The sequence below is a fragment of the Zingiber officinale genome, chromosome 9A, assembly GCF_018446385.1.
Source record: "Zingiber officinale cultivar Zhangliang chromosome 9A, Zo_v1.1, whole genome shotgun sequence".
In the NCBI taxonomy this organism is placed as follows: domain Eukaryota; kingdom Viridiplantae; phylum Streptophyta; class Magnoliopsida; order Zingiberales; family Zingiberaceae; genus Zingiber; species Zingiber officinale.
In genome coordinates, this window is record NC_056002.1 from 24,954,509 (window position 1) to 24,972,753 (window position 18,245).

At 39.4% G+C, this 18,245-nt stretch overlaps 2 protein-coding genes across 2 annotated transcripts; both read right to left on the reverse strand.

The window, feature by feature from the left end:
* Window positions 1-9,600: 9,600 nt before the first annotated feature.
* LOC122021936 (exocyst complex component EXO70B1-like) lies at window positions 9,601-14,422 on the reverse strand. Its single transcript, XM_042580125.1, has 2 exons — window positions 12,239-14,422; window positions 9,601-10,040 (listed from the first exon to the last, which is right to left on the reverse strand). Exon 1 carries the CDS (start codon window positions 14,291-14,293, stop codon window positions 12,254-12,256), a length of 2,040 nt encoding a protein of 679 aa, XP_042436059.1. The 5' UTR covers window positions 14,294-14,422; the 3' UTR covers window positions 9,601-10,040; window positions 12,239-12,253.
* Window positions 14,423-15,714: 1,292 nt separating this feature from the next.
* LOC122021937 (SWI/SNF complex component SNF12 homolog) lies at window positions 15,715-17,982 on the reverse strand. The gene is made up of 3 exons (XM_042580126.1): window positions 17,764-17,982; window positions 16,124-17,648; window positions 15,715-16,028 (listed from the first exon to the last, which is right to left on the reverse strand). The coding sequence occupies exons 2-3, from the start codon at window positions 17,605-17,607 to the stop codon at window positions 15,956-15,958; spliced, it is 1,557 nt and encodes a 518-aa protein (XP_042436060.1). The 5' UTR covers window positions 17,608-17,648; window positions 17,764-17,982; the 3' UTR covers window positions 15,715-15,955.
* Window positions 17,983-18,245: the final 263 nt, after the last annotated feature.

An 18,245-nucleotide genomic window follows, 5' to 3' on the forward strand; every position in this document is an offset into this window, starting at 1 on the left:
GTGGAGGTAGTAGATCTTGTAGTTGTAAGAGGGTGAGAACCTCATGTATGGAGGGTGCAGAGCCTGAAGCAGTAAGAGGGTGTAGAGCTCCATGGGTGGAGGGTGCAGAGCCTGTAGCGGTAAAAGAGTATAGAGCCCCATGGGTGGAGGTAGTAGAGCCTGTAGCTGTAAGAGATTGTAGAACCTCATGGGTGGAGGGTGCAGAGTCTATAGTAATAAGAGGGTGCAAAGCCCTATGGGTGGAGGGTGCAGAGCTTGTAGTTGTAAAGGAGTGTTGAGCCCCATGGGTGGAGGGTGCAGAGCTTGTAGTATACTTGATAGAGGAGTCATGCCGACCGATTGAGAATCCACCTCGGTCTCTTGACTCCAAAATACCTGTGGAGTTAGAGGGAAAATATAATATAATAGAAAAACTGACCTGTCGCCCAGCTAAGACACTAACTCAATCCCTCGACTCCTGAATACCCGTGGAGTTGGGAGAATATAATAGAAAAATTGACCTGCTGACTGCTGATCCAACTTGATCCCTTGACTCCCAAATACCCGTGGAGTGAGGAAAGAATATAATGTGTTCGTCGAAATCCACTGAGATCATGGTGATGAGAGAGTTTTCCAACATCATCCATCTTCACGTTCTAAATCAGGCGAACTTTCCACAGATGACACCAAATATGATCTCATCTAAAAGATGAGAAGACAGAACGACCAGAATGAGATGGTTGGAATGTTGATGGAGCTGCCATGACCCGGAGGGGGAGGGTATAATGCGTTGTCTTCTGTGTTGATCAAGTCATCAAAATACCTTTGATCAATGCTACCTGTAGACAGCGACTGGTTGCCCCAGTCACTGGTACCAGATGCTCAAGGAATGCTCCAAAAATATATAAGGAATCAAATAAATAGTAAAATAATGAAATACATAGAGGATAAAGAGTGAGTTTGGTGACGTATTATGGCTCAGGAGAGCGCCCTCAATAGATTAGTGTGCTGGTCATGACATTGAGGAGTCGTCGTGACACGGAAGAGTAGATGAATATGAGCTGGATGAGGATCTGGATCTGACGACATAAAGCCAGATGCAGCATGGATCTGGAAGGTAGTAAGTAGGCCGAAATATGATATCGACATGCAGACCGTACTATGACAATGACATGCAGGCCGGAATACCACAACAGCTTGAAGGTCGAAACACGACATGCAGACCAGAATATAACAATAGCTAGCAGGCCAAATGACTCGAAGACTGAAACACAACGATAACTCGAAGGCCAGAACACAACAATGGATCAAATGTCGGATTGGCGTCGGAAGCATACTACAATGAGGATGATCAGGAGGGCGGCGTTAGCCAACCATGGCGCGAGGGCAACGAGGAAGAGGGGGAGATCGGAGACCTACCTAGCGTCGTCTATCGGAGTTGAGGAGGCTAGTGCGGCGTACGAGGCCAAAAGGAGGCGGTGGTTGTGGACAGTGAAGAGGAGACTGCCAGTGAGCGGCTGTGGACACTGAAAAAGATGGAGATGAAGGCAGCGTTTGGCTATCGACAACCCGGAGAGAGGTGGCCATCGGAGGCGGCGATGCTGTCGATGTAAGGGGAAAGGGGAAGGTGACTATTGGCGTCGGCGTGGAGAGGGGAGATGAGGTAGCCTGGCTGGTGAGGGAGGGAGGTGGTGGTGTCCTCATTCATGAACAAGGCGAACCAGCTCCCTTTTTGCACTAGCGCGACAAGCGGCATGACGACGAGGAGGAAGAAGAGGATCTTGTATGGTGGCAGTTGTGTCGTCTCTTGCGTGAGTTAAACAAAATGAAGGAAGTGTGATAAAGGCTACGCTTGGCCGCTGGATGCGATGGCAGTCGTTGGAGGCGATGTCGACCAACTGTGGTGTGAGGAGGGAGATGGTGTTGGAACCCCAAGGTTGTTTTGGTGTGATCAACAAGTTAAGTTAGGTCCTGTGTATTTAACCTTGTGTCTAAGTGTGCAGGAGCTTAGGAACACAGGTACTCGAGTGGAAGACGCAGCTAGCGAGAAGGACGGCACGCTGTGCGTCCGAGGGACGAGGCGCTGCGGAAGAGTACACCGGCGGACGAGAAGGAAGCGCGCGGTGGTTCCGAGGGACGAAAGCCGGAGCGGAAGATTGCTCGGGGAGCAAGAGACGCAGCTAGCGAGAAGGTCGACGACCGAGGGACGAAGACTGCGGATGAGTACGCTGGCGGACGAGAAGGAAACACGCGGCAATTCCGAGGGACGAAGCCGGAGGGACACGCCCGAGAAGACCGGAAGTTGGGTTCGGGTGAGCCCTTTTTGGAGGCAGAGATCACCCAAACGAGCGGATCCGGAGCGGAAGAACCGGACCAAGCGGGACTGAACCAGAGCGGTCCGGATGAAAAAGTCAACTATGTTGACTTTGGTCCGGGCGCCGGAACCGACCGGGCGCCGGACCCATCCGGCGCCGGAACCCTTCCGGCGCCTGAACAAGATTGTTGACCAGATCGAGAATTATCTCGATCCGAAGCTTGGGGATAAATTTTATCCCTCCTGTATGCCGGAACCTTTCAGCGCCCACCAAGGCTATAACATGACCTTGGTCCGTGCTTTAAATCAGTTCAGAAATTGTAAACAACACTTGTGTGCTTCCATTTCTTTGATTAGCTTCTTTCTTTTTGTGCCTACACTGCTGTAAACGAGGCTTCTCCGCCTGAAGGAGTTTTTAGTGCAACAATCTTCCTTGGATTAACAACCTCCCCGGTTGTAACCAAGTCAAAACCGGTGCCTCGTTTTTATGCTTTATTTTCTGCTTAATCTATTCTTTTTCAAGTGTTAGCTTAATTGTCCGAGAAAGGGTTGTGTTTTACTCAGGGCTATTCAACCCCCCCTTCTAGCCGGCCGCATCGGTCTTACAAGTGGTATCAGAGCCGAGGCGCTTCAGGAGGACTAACCGCCGAACGAAGCAACAAGATGGCCGGATCCAACATCCACGCACCAAAATTCGAAGGGGACTTCGCTAGCTGGAAAAAGCGAATGGAGGTATTTCTTGAAACAGATTATGATTTATTACTAACAATGGAATTTGGCTATGAAGCACCAGAGGGCAAAGCAAGAAATCAATGGTCAAAGAAGGAGCAGGCTGACCACGTGGCAAACAAGAAAGCAGAATTTCATCTGCTAAGTGTACTTCCAACACAAGAAGTCAATCGAGTCGGTACCTACAACTCGGCAAAGGAGCTTTGGGATAAATTCCTTGAGTTACACGAAGGAACATCCGAAGCCAAACTTGCAAGACGGGATTTACTTCGTAACCAGCTTACAAACCTCCGATTTGAAGAAGGTGAAACAATTGCACATCTACACTCGAGGATTCAGGAACTCATCACCAGACTTACGAATCTCGGAGAAGAGGTAAGTAACCGAGATTCGCTAAGGTATGCCCTAAATTCCTTTCCTAGAAACTCAAAATGGGCATCACTAGTAGATGCCTTTTACATTTCAAAAAATCTAGAAAAAATTTCATTAGATGAATTATTTTCAACTTTTGAAGTGCATGAGTCAAGATGTGCAGGTCCGAAGGAGCCCAAGAATAATGTCGCCCTTAAAGCTTCGAGAGACGAACCTGAGTCGGAATCTTCTCTCGACGACGAGGAAATGGTAATGATGGTAAGACGATTTAAAAATATTTGTAAATCTAGGAAATCTAACCATCCGCAGGGAAGAAAGAAAAGAACCATTCGCTGCTACCATTGCGATGAAGAAGGGCACGTCAAGGACAATTGCCCTAAACTGAAGAACAACGGGAAGGACAAGGGTAAGAAGCCTATCCAAAATCGCAAGGCCCTAAAAGCGACGTGGGACGATACGTCGTCGGAATCAGAAGTCAAGGAGTTCTCCGGGCTCGCGTTAATGGCGAGTCATCAAGACGACGACTATGAATCAAGCTCTTCCGAAATGAGCATCGAAAGCATCAATGAAGGGGGAGCCACGTCCGAAGAGAGCAGCAGTTCAGGGGGAGAAACCGACAACGAGATCGACAAGGTAAGTGAGGTACGATCTCTTCCTCCTAATAAAATGTTTAAATTCATTAAAATTTTAACAAAAGATTACTGCAAATTAGAAAATGAAAATAAAGATTTAAAAGCAATATTAGCTACATCTTGTCCGTTAGAAATGCTAGATAAATCAAATTTAGAAAATGAAAAATTAAAATTAGAAATTCAAAATTTAATTTTTCAAGTAGAAAATTTGAAAAACTCTGCTTGCTCATCTAAAACCAATTTTAGAAGGTTCAATAATTTGAATTGGTATTATAGATATCACCAGGACAAATTAAAAATATCTCTAGAAAATATGTCCCTAAAAACTTTTTAGTTAATCCAGTAGGTTGGAACCTATATTGGGTTCCTAAATCATGCTTAAATTAATTTTAAAAGTAAAATTAGCGCTTTAAGTGAGAAAATTAAATAAAGAATTTCTTTATGAGGCTTTGTCTAAGGAAGTGGTTGTTGCTCCAATAACCAAGAAGGCCTAGTGCCTCGCCACGACCTGGAAGCCAAAATATTGAAATAAATGTTTAATTAACTTACTAATGAAGCATTAATACAAGAATTAATTAGTGCTTGAAAAAGGTTATTCAAAACATTTTATTTCAATTTACCTACTTAGAATTTTGTTATTTTTATATTCTCAAAAATTATTTTTTCCTAAGTTAAGAACTTTTTTTTGAAACTAGAAATCTCAGCTTTAATTACTTAGAAAATTTTCTAAATTTCTTAAAAACTTAGATTTTTTTATATTTTCTAAGTCTTTAACCCTTAGATTATTTTTCTTGGAACCCCATTTTTTTTGTGATCAAAGGGGGAGAAGGGAAAGTATAAGTCTAGGGGGAGGTAGATAGAATTTAATTTTTTTTTCTATCTTTTTGCACTTAAATTGCAATTTAAGTTAATTTACTTAATTCAATTTTATGTATATTTTAACCCTAGCTTAACTTGGGTTGATCACACCAAAAAGGGGGAGATTGTTGGAACCCCAAGGTTGTTTTGGTGTGATCAACAAGTTAAGTTAGGTCCTGTGTATTTAACCTTGTGTCTAAGTGTGCAGGAGCTTAGGAACACAGGTACTCGAGTGGAAGACGCAGCTAGCGAGAAGGACGGCACGCTGTGCGTCCGAGGGACGAGGCGCTGCGGACGAGAAGGAAGCGCGCGGTGGTTCCGAGGGACGAAAGCCGGAGCGGAAGATTGCTCGGGGAGCAAGAGACGCAGCTAGCGAGAAGGTCGACGACCGAGGGACGAAGACTGCGGATGAGTACGCTGGCGGACGAGAAGGAAACACGCGGCAATTCCGAGGGACGAGAAGCCGGAGGGAAGCACGCTCGAGAAGACCGGAAGTTGGGTTCGGGTGAGCCCTTTTCCGGAAGGCAGAGATCACCCAAACGAGCGGATCCGGAGCGGAAGAACCGGACCGAAGCGGGACTGAACCAGAGAAGCGGTCCCGGATGAAAAAGTCAACTATGTTGACTTTCGGGGTCCGGGGCGCCCGGAACTGACCGGGGCGCCCGGACCCATCCGGGGCGCCCGGAACCCTTCCGGGCGCCCGGAACAGTAATGTTGACCAGATCGAGAATTATCTCGATCTGAACGTTGGGGGATAAATTTTATCCCCCCCAGGGCGCCCGGAACCTTTCCAGGCGCCCCGACCAAGGCTATAAATACAGCCTTGGTCCAGAAGCTTTACATCAGTTCAGAAATTGTAAACAACACTTGTGTGCTTCCATTTCTTTGATTAGCTTCTTTCTTTTTGTGCCTACACTGCTGTAAACGAGGCTTCTCCGCCTGAAGGAGTTTTTAGTGCAACAATCTTCCTTGGATTAACAACCTCCCCGGTTGTAACCAAGTCAAAACCGGTGCCTCGTTTTTATGCTTTATTTTCTGCTTAATCTATTCTTTTTCAAGTGTTAGCTTAATTGTCCGAGAAAGGGTTGTGTTTTACTCAGGGCTATTCAACCCTCCCTTCTAGCCGGCCGCATCAGTCTTACAGATGGCGTATGGATTGTTGGGGTGCTGGCAAGCTCAGGTGGCGACCGTTGGAGGTGACGCCGGAAGTGGCATGAGCGGTGACATGCATTTGATGACATGCGGTGGCAGCGTGTATCCAGCGGCAATGGCGACGAAAACCATGAAGAGACTTCCTTGGCGTCAATGACATACATGAGGCGGCCCAGTGGCGTGGTTGCCGATCAAAAGAGCATTGAAGAGGAGAGAGGAGAGGCGGTGTGCAAGAAGCCTAAAAAATCCCCCCTCCTCATGCGTGATGAATAATACTCCATAAATACCAAAACCCTCAGCATATGAAAAGACTAAAATGTCCTCCCTTCTTCTACGTGTTTTCTACTTTCCTCTCCACCGCATCAAGATGATTGAGTACTATATTGCCAAGATGAGGGAGGGGGTCAATTTGATGATACAGGTCCTTCTCGAAAATTTGAATTATATCTTTTATAACAATTTTAAGTATAATGCCCATAGTTGAAGCAAATCTAACAACATCGACCTCGACCTCAACCTCTGAAACCTCTAATATGATTTTGTTAACCATGTTAGGGAGGAGGCTGATTATGCTGATCAGCTTGTGAAGTTTTACTAATCATGTGTGCCGATAAAAATATAAAATCCAACATTCTTTGAGATTATATTTGTAGAAGCATTTCATGAGAAGATAATATACCATGAAGAGTTTCGAGTGAAAATTGATTCACGTAAAGTCGTCACACTAGTACCATATTGAAACTAATAAATAAAGAAAAAAAATGGAATATATAATTAATTCTTTGATCTATTATTTACTAAAATCAATAGACTTATTTATATAAATTGTCCAAACAATAATTGAAAGATTAAATATGACATAGATTTGGAAGTATTATTTTTGCTATTTGATTCATGTCGATCTTAATTTTGATTATAATATCAAATATAATAAATCTCAATTGATTAAAATCAATTCGAAATTATTTCCATTATTGCCATTAGCTACCTCCTACTCATCTTCCATGTTGCGGGCTACCTCTTTTTTATCGGATGTCTCCGAAGAAACAATGAAGTTTGAGGTTCGAATTTCGGTAAATCTCAAATAATTAAATGTCTTTCTTATGTACAAATCACTATTCCAAAAGTTAGTAGCCGCCTGTGATTTACCTTCTCCGTGTTAATCTTGGGACGGATTGACAGGAGCATTGGAGACGAGCGTATTCATTTTTTTATCATAATATTACTGGCGACCTCGATAATCTCACCCTGCTTTAAGTTCTCTAATTTTCCTACTTGAGAGAAATCTACATTCCGTTAATTAGTTTTGTTGTTTTAAAAGTTCTAAGTTGATTACTTTGATTGATTAAAGCACGGTACTGACGGCGGAGCGCATCATCCGAGAAAAAAAAAAAAAAAAAAGTTGATTCAGTGATCAAGAAAGGAGACGACGGTGAAGCGAATTTATCGTGAATTCCTTCTTCATCTGATTAATCAATTAAAATTAAGAATTTAATATTTAAATTATAATTAAATACGTGGCTGATAATATAATTAAATTATATATTGTTAATTTTGTAATCCATAAATTTATGAAGTTCACTTATATATATCTATAATAGCCGTCGAATGTTAAACTTGACAGAAAATTTCGTCACCTGCCTCCGCCCATGTGGCAGTACCGATTTTTGTTTTATTAAGCAGTGATTGCTTCGCGTTCATTTGGTTAAAAGAAAATCTTTATAAGATTATCATATCATTTGTCAGACTTTAAGGGTGCGTTTAGATGAGATTATTCTTAATAATTTTAGTTATTTATTTAAAATTATCAAAAAAAATCCTATTTAATTTAAATAATCTATATAATTCTTAAGTAATATTTCATATTTGACATATTAATTAAAAGAGCATACAAAACAAAAAAACCTCGTAAAACTAAACATGCGTCTAATTTATTTACATTTTCATTTCATTTTTCATAAAACTGTATTTTCTCATTTGTCATTTTCTATGTTTTTTAATTTTTTAGAAAATGCTCCTTTGTTTTTAAAATGAAGGTAGAAAATACAAATTAAACATATTTTTTATCTTCTCAAAAAATAAAAATAAAAACACAACATAAAAAATACAAACCAATTATGCTCCCTAAGATTTTTTTTTATTTTGAGGTTAACGAATTTTTTTACCAAAGATATTCTCGATAGGAGAAAAACATGAAAAATATTTTAAAAAATAAAAAAACTTAAAAAATAAAAAAGACATAAAAAATAAACAAAAGTAAAAAAATAAAAAATAAAAAATAAAAAATAAAAAATAAAAAATAAAAAATGTATTTTTTTAAAAAAATAATAAAATGTAAAAAAATTTAAAAATAAAAAAACCTAAAAAATTAAAAAATAAAAAACGTAAAAAAATATTTTTTTTTTAAAAAGTAAAAAAATATTTAAAAAGTAAAAAAAATTAAAAAAAATAAAAAAAATATTAAAAAAATGAAAAAAAGTAATATTATGATAAGTTTTGTAACTGAGAATAATATAGTAAAATATTAAAATAGATTATTCATTAAAAATTTTAAACAAATAAATTTTTATTACATTATCTAAATTAAATCAAACAATATTTAATTATATTTTATTCCTTATAATCTTGATTATGTAATCATATAATTAAAATTATATATGATAATTGGAATCAAACTTACTCTATAAATTAAAAAATTGAGCACTTTTGTCTACTGCATAAAAATGATTTATTAAAGTATTGAATTTGCTAAGAAATAATTCGAGATATGCCCAAGCAAATGAGGATCGACATTAATGAAAACCTATTAAATATTGACTCAAAATGAGCCGCAAAGTTAAAAAAAAAAAACGTCTAGGCCCAAACTAGAAAACTACTTTGACTTATGATAATGTTGTCTCTATTAAATGAGTATGACTTATCAAGTTTAAATTTATTGAATATGCTAAAATCATATTTAAAATATGTTTAAGAAGATGAGATCCATTGTATTTTATCGATTAATTTGCAAATCCAAGACATTTATCCCAAAGAGAGCATTCCATAATAAATTTACAAATCTAAAACAATTATCCTTGGGGTATGGAAGAATAACAATTTGATATTTATATATGAATATTAAGTTATTGCCTTAATGGATACATCATCAAGGATTTAGGTTAGAAATTAAAAGGAAAGGTAATATATTTTCATATACTATAATAAGGAATGTGTATTATAATGCTTTAACATACTAATACTCCCTTAAGCACTTAAGGAAATCTATATAAAGTAAATCCTTACTTAATCCAAAGATTTAAAGACAATGTTCAAAACCTATAGTTACTAACCTTAGAAGGCCCCCAAGATAACTTAATTTTAGAAAAATATAGTTATTAATTTAAACCTAAAAGATTTCTAGTAATTTTACTTTAAAGGATTCTGGTGATGCTTTGATGCTCTGAGTGTAGAAAAAGAACATCTGGTTATTTTTTCCTCTATGAAAATAAGAGGTCCTTAATTAAACATTGATAAATCATCAACACATATCAAAAACTTTTATATGGAAGAGTGATCCTATCCATAGCACATAAGAACATCCAAACATACTCTAATATTGAAGACTAAAATAGCTCTCTAATAAAAAATTTTACATTGTAAATAACACCTAACACGAACTCAATAATATAACTACTAGAATTTTGCCATATTTAGTTAACACTCATCCTAACAATCCTTTAATTATACTGCCTTAAGAACCATTTTTTTACTTGAATCTTCTCAAGAGCACACTAGTAATCCTTTACTCTCCTAAAGTTCTCATGATGATCCTTTGCTCAAGCTTTCTCAAGAGCTCGCTAACAATTCTTTGCTTAAGCTTTTTAAAGAGTCCTGATGATCCTTTATATAAGCCTTCTAAAGAGTTGTTTGATGATCCTTCACTTGAATCACCTATTGAGTTCCTTGTCTAAGCGCCCCCTAGTCATCTTTTATTTGAATCTTCTCGAAAGCCCTCTCACAACTCACTGCATTTAAGAAGTTCACATGCGATTGACTATGATCCAAGCTTTAAGGACGCAAAAGAACTAACTAAATTAAAAGAAAAAATAACAATGTGCAAATTGGTAAACTTATTTACAATAATTTTAGTAAGACATCTACAAGTATTTATAATAACTTCAGAGTTTAAAATTGGTTAGCAATATAAACTAAAAGTTCTACTATGTGTACAAGAGAAATTCATACTAGTACTATGTGGCAAATGGTGATAATGCTCACCCAAGCGCCCCTCTATGGCCCGCCTCAAGGGCTATGGAAGAGTGGTAAATCACGATACCAAATAGCCTCCTAGGTGAGAAAAACTTATTCCTTAAGGGCATCCACATTAATTTGAACGTTACTTTTCGGAAAGCATAGGATCCACATATCACATATCCATTATATTAACACATCTATTTTATTAACACACATTCATATTCATTTTAATATTAACACTCATTATTTGTGAGTCTCACTGTCTACTCATTCATCTTTATTTTTATTTTATATTAAATAAATAAATACATTTTCAATTTTATTCTTGCTCATTAACTGCATTGAAAGAATTGAACGCTAGTGTGTATGTAAGTGTTATAACACGCACTCACATTGATTGTAACATCATTTGGATGTTATAATATTCACACATTAACATCAATGTGGATGCTCTAAGGACATGAACCACAGGGATTCAAACCTTGCTCCTATGTAGCAATTCTACTACCAAGTACCAACTTGGTTACGCCCGTGGGGGAAAATTCATACTAATACTAAAAAAAAAATGATAAACCTAGCTAGCCCTGGGTGACCGGCCCGGACCTACCGATTTTTCCACTGGCTACTTGGCTATTAGGGTAAATCGGGATGTGCTCGCGACGAGCGGCCGAGAAACTCAACATCCTTTGGTCGAGCCCTATTTGAAGGAAAAATTCTTACAAATTCGCCATAATTGGGGATCAAATGGAAAGGAAAAATTCTTACAAATTCATCATAGCTGAGGATCAAATCATGGATATCTGGGTGACAACCTGAATACCCTGCCGCTGTACCATAGCCCCAAGGATTCATACTAATACTAGAAGAAAGACTAAGTTGAGTAATGATTATAATAAAAAAAATATATACATCAATGCACTCAGTAGACTCAAAGACAACCTATAAAATATACTTGGACACTCATTAGCCCTAGAAATCCCATAAGGAATCTATGAAAGCATTTATATTCATTTTTATTATGGAAAAAAAAACTTAATACTTGTTTATTTAATTTATCAACTTATTTAAACATTAAAGTTAGTGTCTCCTAACTTTTTGGAAAGGGCATTTGAAAAAGTTGAAAACAAATGATAAACTTCTAAAGGAAAAAAAACAACGATGATCCACCAATTTCTCATTCATCGGAACGGTCGCCCAAAAACACAACAATAAGCAAAGACTTGGCAAGACCATCACGAATTATGCACAAAAACAATGACTAAATTAAGTGCCAATAATTTGTCTAGAGTTGAGTTTTCTTTTATCGAGGAGTACAATATATTTTGCAATATTGCTGAGATTTCAAAATCCTATGTAAAATCATCTAAAGGAACTATTAATCTGTAGGCATCATATGTGACATAAGACTATGAACCATGGACTTACAATCATCATTGTCATTAAATCGCTTTGTTCTAATTATGGTGGTTGGTTAGTGAATCTATTTCTGTTAACGATAATTATTGCATGATGGGCAAAGAAACACCCTAATGGAAAAACTTCTAAACGCTAATAATTGATAAATCAACAAAATGGAAGAAATACATATATGAGTAATCAAGCTCACAAAGAAATCCAACCAAAATTAAATATGACAGGCAGATAACAAATTAACTACACGAAATAAGCTCTTGGTCTGAAACCATTCCTAAATGGCTGGTTTGGTGGCTTATGAGTTGTAACAATTCATATAGATTCGGTTGAAAGTTGAACTGGTGTATTAAGCCCTTAAAAACATTCCAAGAACTCACAATTGTAGAATATTCACACATGCATTCTTTTTATCACAATGCATTGTCATTATGAAAAAAAAACCATATATGAAAAAGACTGTCTATGCATAAGCAATACCAGGGCTAGAAAGGATCATTGCCAAATTTACATTCAACGTAATATCTGAACTTTGCACAAGATGAGACTTAGATCATACCTGTAACTTCATAAACTAAGTCTTTTTTTTCGGAGTGGCACCAGATAAACCTTCAAACAGATCTGAAAGCTGGCTCTCCAAATCATCTGGTGTATACTTTATATATTTTGTCGCATATCTTCCACCATCTAATTGACTGCCATACCTTCCCATAAATGCTCGATATGCTGGGATGACCCTCTCTGATATTGAAATTCTCAGTTCTTCTTGGAGCTGAGGATCTGGAACCTTCCAAGTGGTCTGAACCCTATAAATTTCTTCAAATGCCAAGTTGAAGCTTTTAAACTTCTCCTTTAGAGTGACCTTTGAGACACTGCTGGAGCTACCACTCCCCATTCCTTCATCCTTCAAACAAGACAACACTTTGGTCCAGGAAGTTCTAAGGTAGGCTGTGGCATACTGCCGAATTTGGCTGCGGCGCTTTCTTATCCAGTGGTCTCCCAAAAGCTTCCCAAGATCTGAATCCTTCACTTTATTGACAATATAGAGTATATTGTTCATAAGAAATATATACTGCATTGCTCCATCTTCATAAATTTTGGATTTTTCATCCAAATTAGATTCCAAATATGAAATTGTCAGAACCATATGACGACCTAATGGAGTCGTGCTCTCAAAAGTCTCTCCATCAGTGTTCCTATTATCATGAACTTCAGAATTGCCCTGATCACTGCTTGTCGTTCCATCATCTAAAAGCAAATTTATGGTATTCATGTAGTCCGCAAGTAATCTTCCATAGTTCATGACATAGCGTGTCATGGGATGGATCTCACACCACTGCGTTGGCTTCCGAGATGACTCCCCCTTGATTGCACTCCCAAATTCCATAAGAGTTCCTTTCGCTGCATCACCTAATCTATGCAAAACCCCTTCGGCCTCTACACATACGAGGTCCTCTGAGTCTCCAACAAACAAGGTCTGAAGATCTGGCAAAACATCAGCAAGCACCTCATACATATCCAGGATACGAAAGAGCTTTTCAGCAGACCGCTGGCATATAGTAATGGCATCACCAAAGTTAAGTAGCTGCATAACTGACCCCTTAACAGTTTCTGTGAAACACTCTTCCTTAAGCTCCTCTGAAGAAGCCAGAATCTGGTCACAGAGCCGTTTCTCTCCCCAGAGCAGAACTCGAACAACGATCTTCAGGGCCTGAATCCACTTCTTCATCTTGTCATCAAGCATCCTCCACTCAATTCTCTGTACCTCCTCTATGCTCATCCTATCAATGCCAAGAATAGAGAGGCACTCCTCGAGGATATCCCGGCGTACTGTGCAGTACACCTGATGGAGCTCACGGTCATACTTGGCCCATATCATAAGTTCTGCGATTGCAATGAGATCAGGGACAACTTCAGGATGAATCAGATCTAAGCTCCGCTCGTCCACCAGACTTCTTCCAGATCTATCTTCAGGACTTCCTTCTTGGTGCTGTGGTGGCGACTGCTGATGGTGTTGGTTTTCATCTTCAACGGAGCTCTCAAAGTATTCTATAGGCTCTCCGATGTCGGATGCAAAAGAGATGGAGAGACGACGAATGGAGGAGCTTAAGTCATTGGAGTCCAGGGGGACCGCGTTGCGAACCATCAAATTGCTAAATTCCTCCTCAAGCCGGGACATTGCCATCTGGAGTGCAATATCCGCGCGATTAACGAGGCCGTCAGGCGATCCACTGCAGCCGCCTGGAGAGGTTTTATAACCTGTTAAGCGGATAAGATCACCAACCGCAGCGCGGTACTCCTCTGCGTCCTCGGGAGACGAAGACTCCCACACAAAGGAATCGGAGGCGTCCCAGCGGAGTATGACCTTCTCGGCAGCCTCGAGCCGGAGTTCAGCCTCCGAGGCACCGAAGTCATCTCCGTCGGGACAACCTCCGCCATCGTCGGCAGAAGGGAGGATGAGATCGTTGATGGTGGAGAGGCGGTTGTCGAAGCCGGAAAGTATGCGGATCATATCCTCGGCAGCGTTCTTCGACGAGGCGAGGCTGCTGACGATGTGCTTCGCTACCGCGATCACCTTTTCCTGCCCGTCGCCGCTCGCTGCGTCCGCCGCCATCGCTCGGCAGGAGATCCGGTGGTGGAAATGGTGCGTGGAGGTTTCGGGGAGGTCGGAGTCGGGATCGAGAAGGGCAGGGTCCGGGAAGGGTTTCGAGACGAAGAAGAGGGAAGAGTCGTCTACGTGGATGGGAATGGGATATATATTTAATAATTAATATATTAAATGATAGCGAGGGTTTCTATAATTCTATTGAGTTATGTTGGTTTGTAACATGTGAACTCAATGATGTACTGTACAGGTGTAAAATTGAATTGTCAACTTTGAATTTAATTTGGAACAATGTCCAAATATTGACTCGTCAAATGTTTGAATTCTAGGAACGGATTCAAAAATATAGCAGCAAGTCCTACTTCCAGAGTCAAATAATTTATTAATATTTATATTCATGAACAATAAATTTCTTATTAAGCGTGTAAATATAAAAACTCTATAAAAGGAATAACATTTAAAATCTCATAAGGAACTAGAACGATATACTCTGACATACTTTCTCCATGGACCGATTTTTCAATTTTAAACTAGAGAGATAATAAGATGTAAAATTAATTAAATTCTATAAGGAATTGAATTATATGTTATAAAATATATTAATATTTTAAAAGTAAATTATAATTTTTTATTAACTATTCAGATGCGTATTATATCATTTTTAAATGTTACCTTAATTTTAGGTCATGTTATCAAATCTTGTTCTATCTTGTGTCACCTGGACAAGTAAGATCCAACCAGCTGAAGATGAAGGCACCTGTACCCATCAAGTGTATGTATATCGATTTCCAGATTGAACACATTAATGAGCCTCTCAAAAACGGTAGTCGATCAAAACTCTTCCGCCATAAAATCAGAACAGTCGAAAACAAAAACTACAACCTAAATCATATATAACGAATCCAAAGCTAAATAAAATTTAGTGTTTCCAGGAAAAGGGACTCTAATTTCAATAGAAATTAAACTAAAACCTTATTTTGCTGAAGAAAAAGTATATCTTTTAATAAACTAATAGCTGTTAGCTAAAATAGATTTTCATTGATAACCACACTAAACATAGAACATGAAGAAAGAAGGGAAAAAACTCGAATACTACCAAACTCTACTACCTAATCAGTTTCGAATTTGTTGTCCTACCTGGCACAGTGTCACGATGAAATTTAGATGACTAGGATCAAAAGATCATAAAATTTCATAAGCTAATATAACTTTAATATTCCTTAAGTAATAAAATGAAAAACTATACCAGTATCGCATAGGAATATTTAAATTTAATCATACTCAACCAAGACTGAGCATAAGATATCTTACCAATGTTCTCAATCAAATTTGAGCATACGGCTCCAAAGCTTTCATGTTCATTATCCAACTATATCATAATAATTGCTACTGATATTCTAAATCTAAACAAAGCTACATACAATCAAAGCTAAAAGCTATGCAGGATATGGCAACCATATTGATGTCATAAGCAAACATACACATGTTAAACTACATAGCCAATCAACTAAGCATAACTCAAGTGATCTACACTAAACAACTAGCATGATCATTTAAAAGCATTTTTTTGCTTATCTGGTTTTTCCAAAGAAGAACATATAGAAATCCTACAAACTACAGGCCAATTCATATCCAGAATTTGCAGAGAATACTTTGATCGTCAGTCTTCTTTCATATGCTACCTGGATTATCATTACCAGCTGCAGGTTTATGGTTCAAATAGCGTATAACAGCATCCTCCACCCTAAAAAATATATATAGTTAATTCATAGTCAGCACATAAAAAATTAACCACCTGATGCAAAGTGAAATCAATGAAAACTTAAGAGAAAAGCATACCATGGTTGGTTATAGAAGTCAGAACGCCGTTCCCTCTCACTGTTGCGGCTTGATTCACCAGCAACTAGTTTCAAATCCCTACTCTGAGAAGCAATCAAAGCATTAATGAACTCCACAGGGGACTGACTGAATCCAAGAAAGAAAGCTCTTCTCCTTCGATGCTCATGAATCTTCTTAATTGAGGCACATATCACTTCATCACAAGCCTCAATATCTCGGTGTTTCTCAGCGTTGGCAAGGAAGGATGCCATTTCCTTCTGCAATGGAAATGGAACATCAACAAGAACATCATAGCAAGCATTGCCTACTGCCCCATTTCCTGAAAGCCTGATCCTATGTTCCAAGTGTATGGGTTGTGGGGGAGACAAGTGTGGTGAAATCTTCTGCGAAACTGTGGCAAATTTTATCCTGTCTTCTCCAAACACTTTCTTCAAAGGTGGATCACAAACAAAATAGGAAGGATCAGTAGGGTTCTGCAACTTCTTTGCTTTCACATATTGCCATATCCCAGCTATAATTCTAGCTCGTGTATCAACCTCAATTCCAAGCACCTCCATAAGCATTGGTGACAATCTGAACTTCTCAGGATTGTAATTCATCTCAAGCCTAATACTAGCAGTGAACTCCTTATCCCCCCTCCGCTTGATCTCAAAGCCCTCATGCATTGCTGGTGAGCGAGACTGCTCCCACACAATTGTTGGGTTCTCTGGGTAGAGTGATGGGTCCAGCGCAATTGTTACCCTCTTAAAGAATGAAGAGAATTTGGGAAGCATGGGGTTTGGCTTAGACAATCCACCAACAGGATCAGGGTCAACCCCATCTTCCAAGATCCTTCCAACTATCTTCAGTGACCATGATGGAGGCTCTGTATTCTTGGGCTCAGGGATTGACCGTGTCTGGTCTGCGAAGGTATTAAAGACATAAATCCTAAGGGTCCTTTGCACGGAAGGTGAGCTTTTTAGAGCTTCCTGGATGTCGATCTTCTTCCTAGACAGGGCTGCATCAACTCGGGATTCAAACTCCAGCAATTGAGTGTAGAGGGCCGACTCAGGCAAGAGAGCTGCGACTCGATCAGGCAGATGCTTCTCCGGAAGCTTTTGCTTCTTCCTCCTGGCAGCAGCAGTTATATCAACGGCCTTGATGCCTGGGATAGCAGACATAGGAATGGGAGCTGGGGGCTTCTGAAGGGATGGTCGTTTGACGCCTCCAGACATACCGGGGGTGGAGAAGGAGGGGGAGGAGGTGCCAAGATGACCAAGCTGAACCTGGGAACCCATCTGGATCTGAAAGGGAGAGTGGACATGCGGCTGGACTTGGGCCTGCGTTTGGGAGTGGAAAAGATTCTGGAAGGGGGACGAGCCCGGGGGAAGCGGGGGACGGAGATGGGGAGGCTGGTTGGCCGACGCCGGCGAGCCCATTCCAGCGTGGGCGAGGGACGGCGGCCCACCCATGGTCCGCTGTTGGTTGTTGCTGTTGGAAGCCATCAGACCAAAAAAACACCGTCTCGATACCTTCAAACCCTAAACTGTACATTCCAAAAAAAAATCGAAATTAAAACATTTCTGCAAAAGATCGAAGAAGTCATCGGATCTAAGGATGGAGAAAGGGAGATGGCACGCGACTGCAGATAAAGATCTCACCCGTTTCGAAGGAGGCAGAACGCAGATCTGAGAAGAAATGATTATTCCCCTTTCTGATCCCCTTGAACCAGATCGCCGTCAGTTTACTGGCTGAAGAAGAAGAAGAACCCCAACAAGAATTAGGGTTTAGATGACGGAGATGATGCAACCTCTGCCTGCTCTCCGCGCTTGTTCGCTGCCTTCCACCATTTCGTTCGGCCTATTTTCTCCCTCAAAAAGATTAACAAAAAACAAAGGTAAATTTCCCAATCGCGTCCCTAACTTTAATAAATTCTATAAAACCGCCCCTACGTTTTAAATTCTTAAACAACACCTGTGTTAAAAAAATTAAAATAAAACAGCATCTCTATGTTTGTGAAATTTCCTAATCACACCCCACCACTTTCTAAATTCTCAAAAGATACTATTGCTCTTGCCTATTTCTTTTATACCCAAAACACTCTTAAAAAAATTAGTCAATCATTATAATAGTGATTTAAGTA

Bases quoted from the DNA above. Each gene is read 5' to 3' on its own strand.
- LOC122021936 (XM_042580125.1), bottom strand. From the start codon at position 14,293: ATGGCGGCGGACGCAGCGAGCGGCGACGGGCAGGAAAAGGTGATCGCG.
- LOC122021937 (XM_042580126.1), bottom strand. From the start codon at position 17,607: ATGGCTTCCAACAGCAACAACCAACAGCGGACCATGGGTGGGCCGCCG. The intron at 16,029-16,123 runs GTATGCTTTTCT...TATATTTTTTAG, and splicing joins GACTTCTATAACCAACCATG to GGTGGAGGATGCTGTTATAC.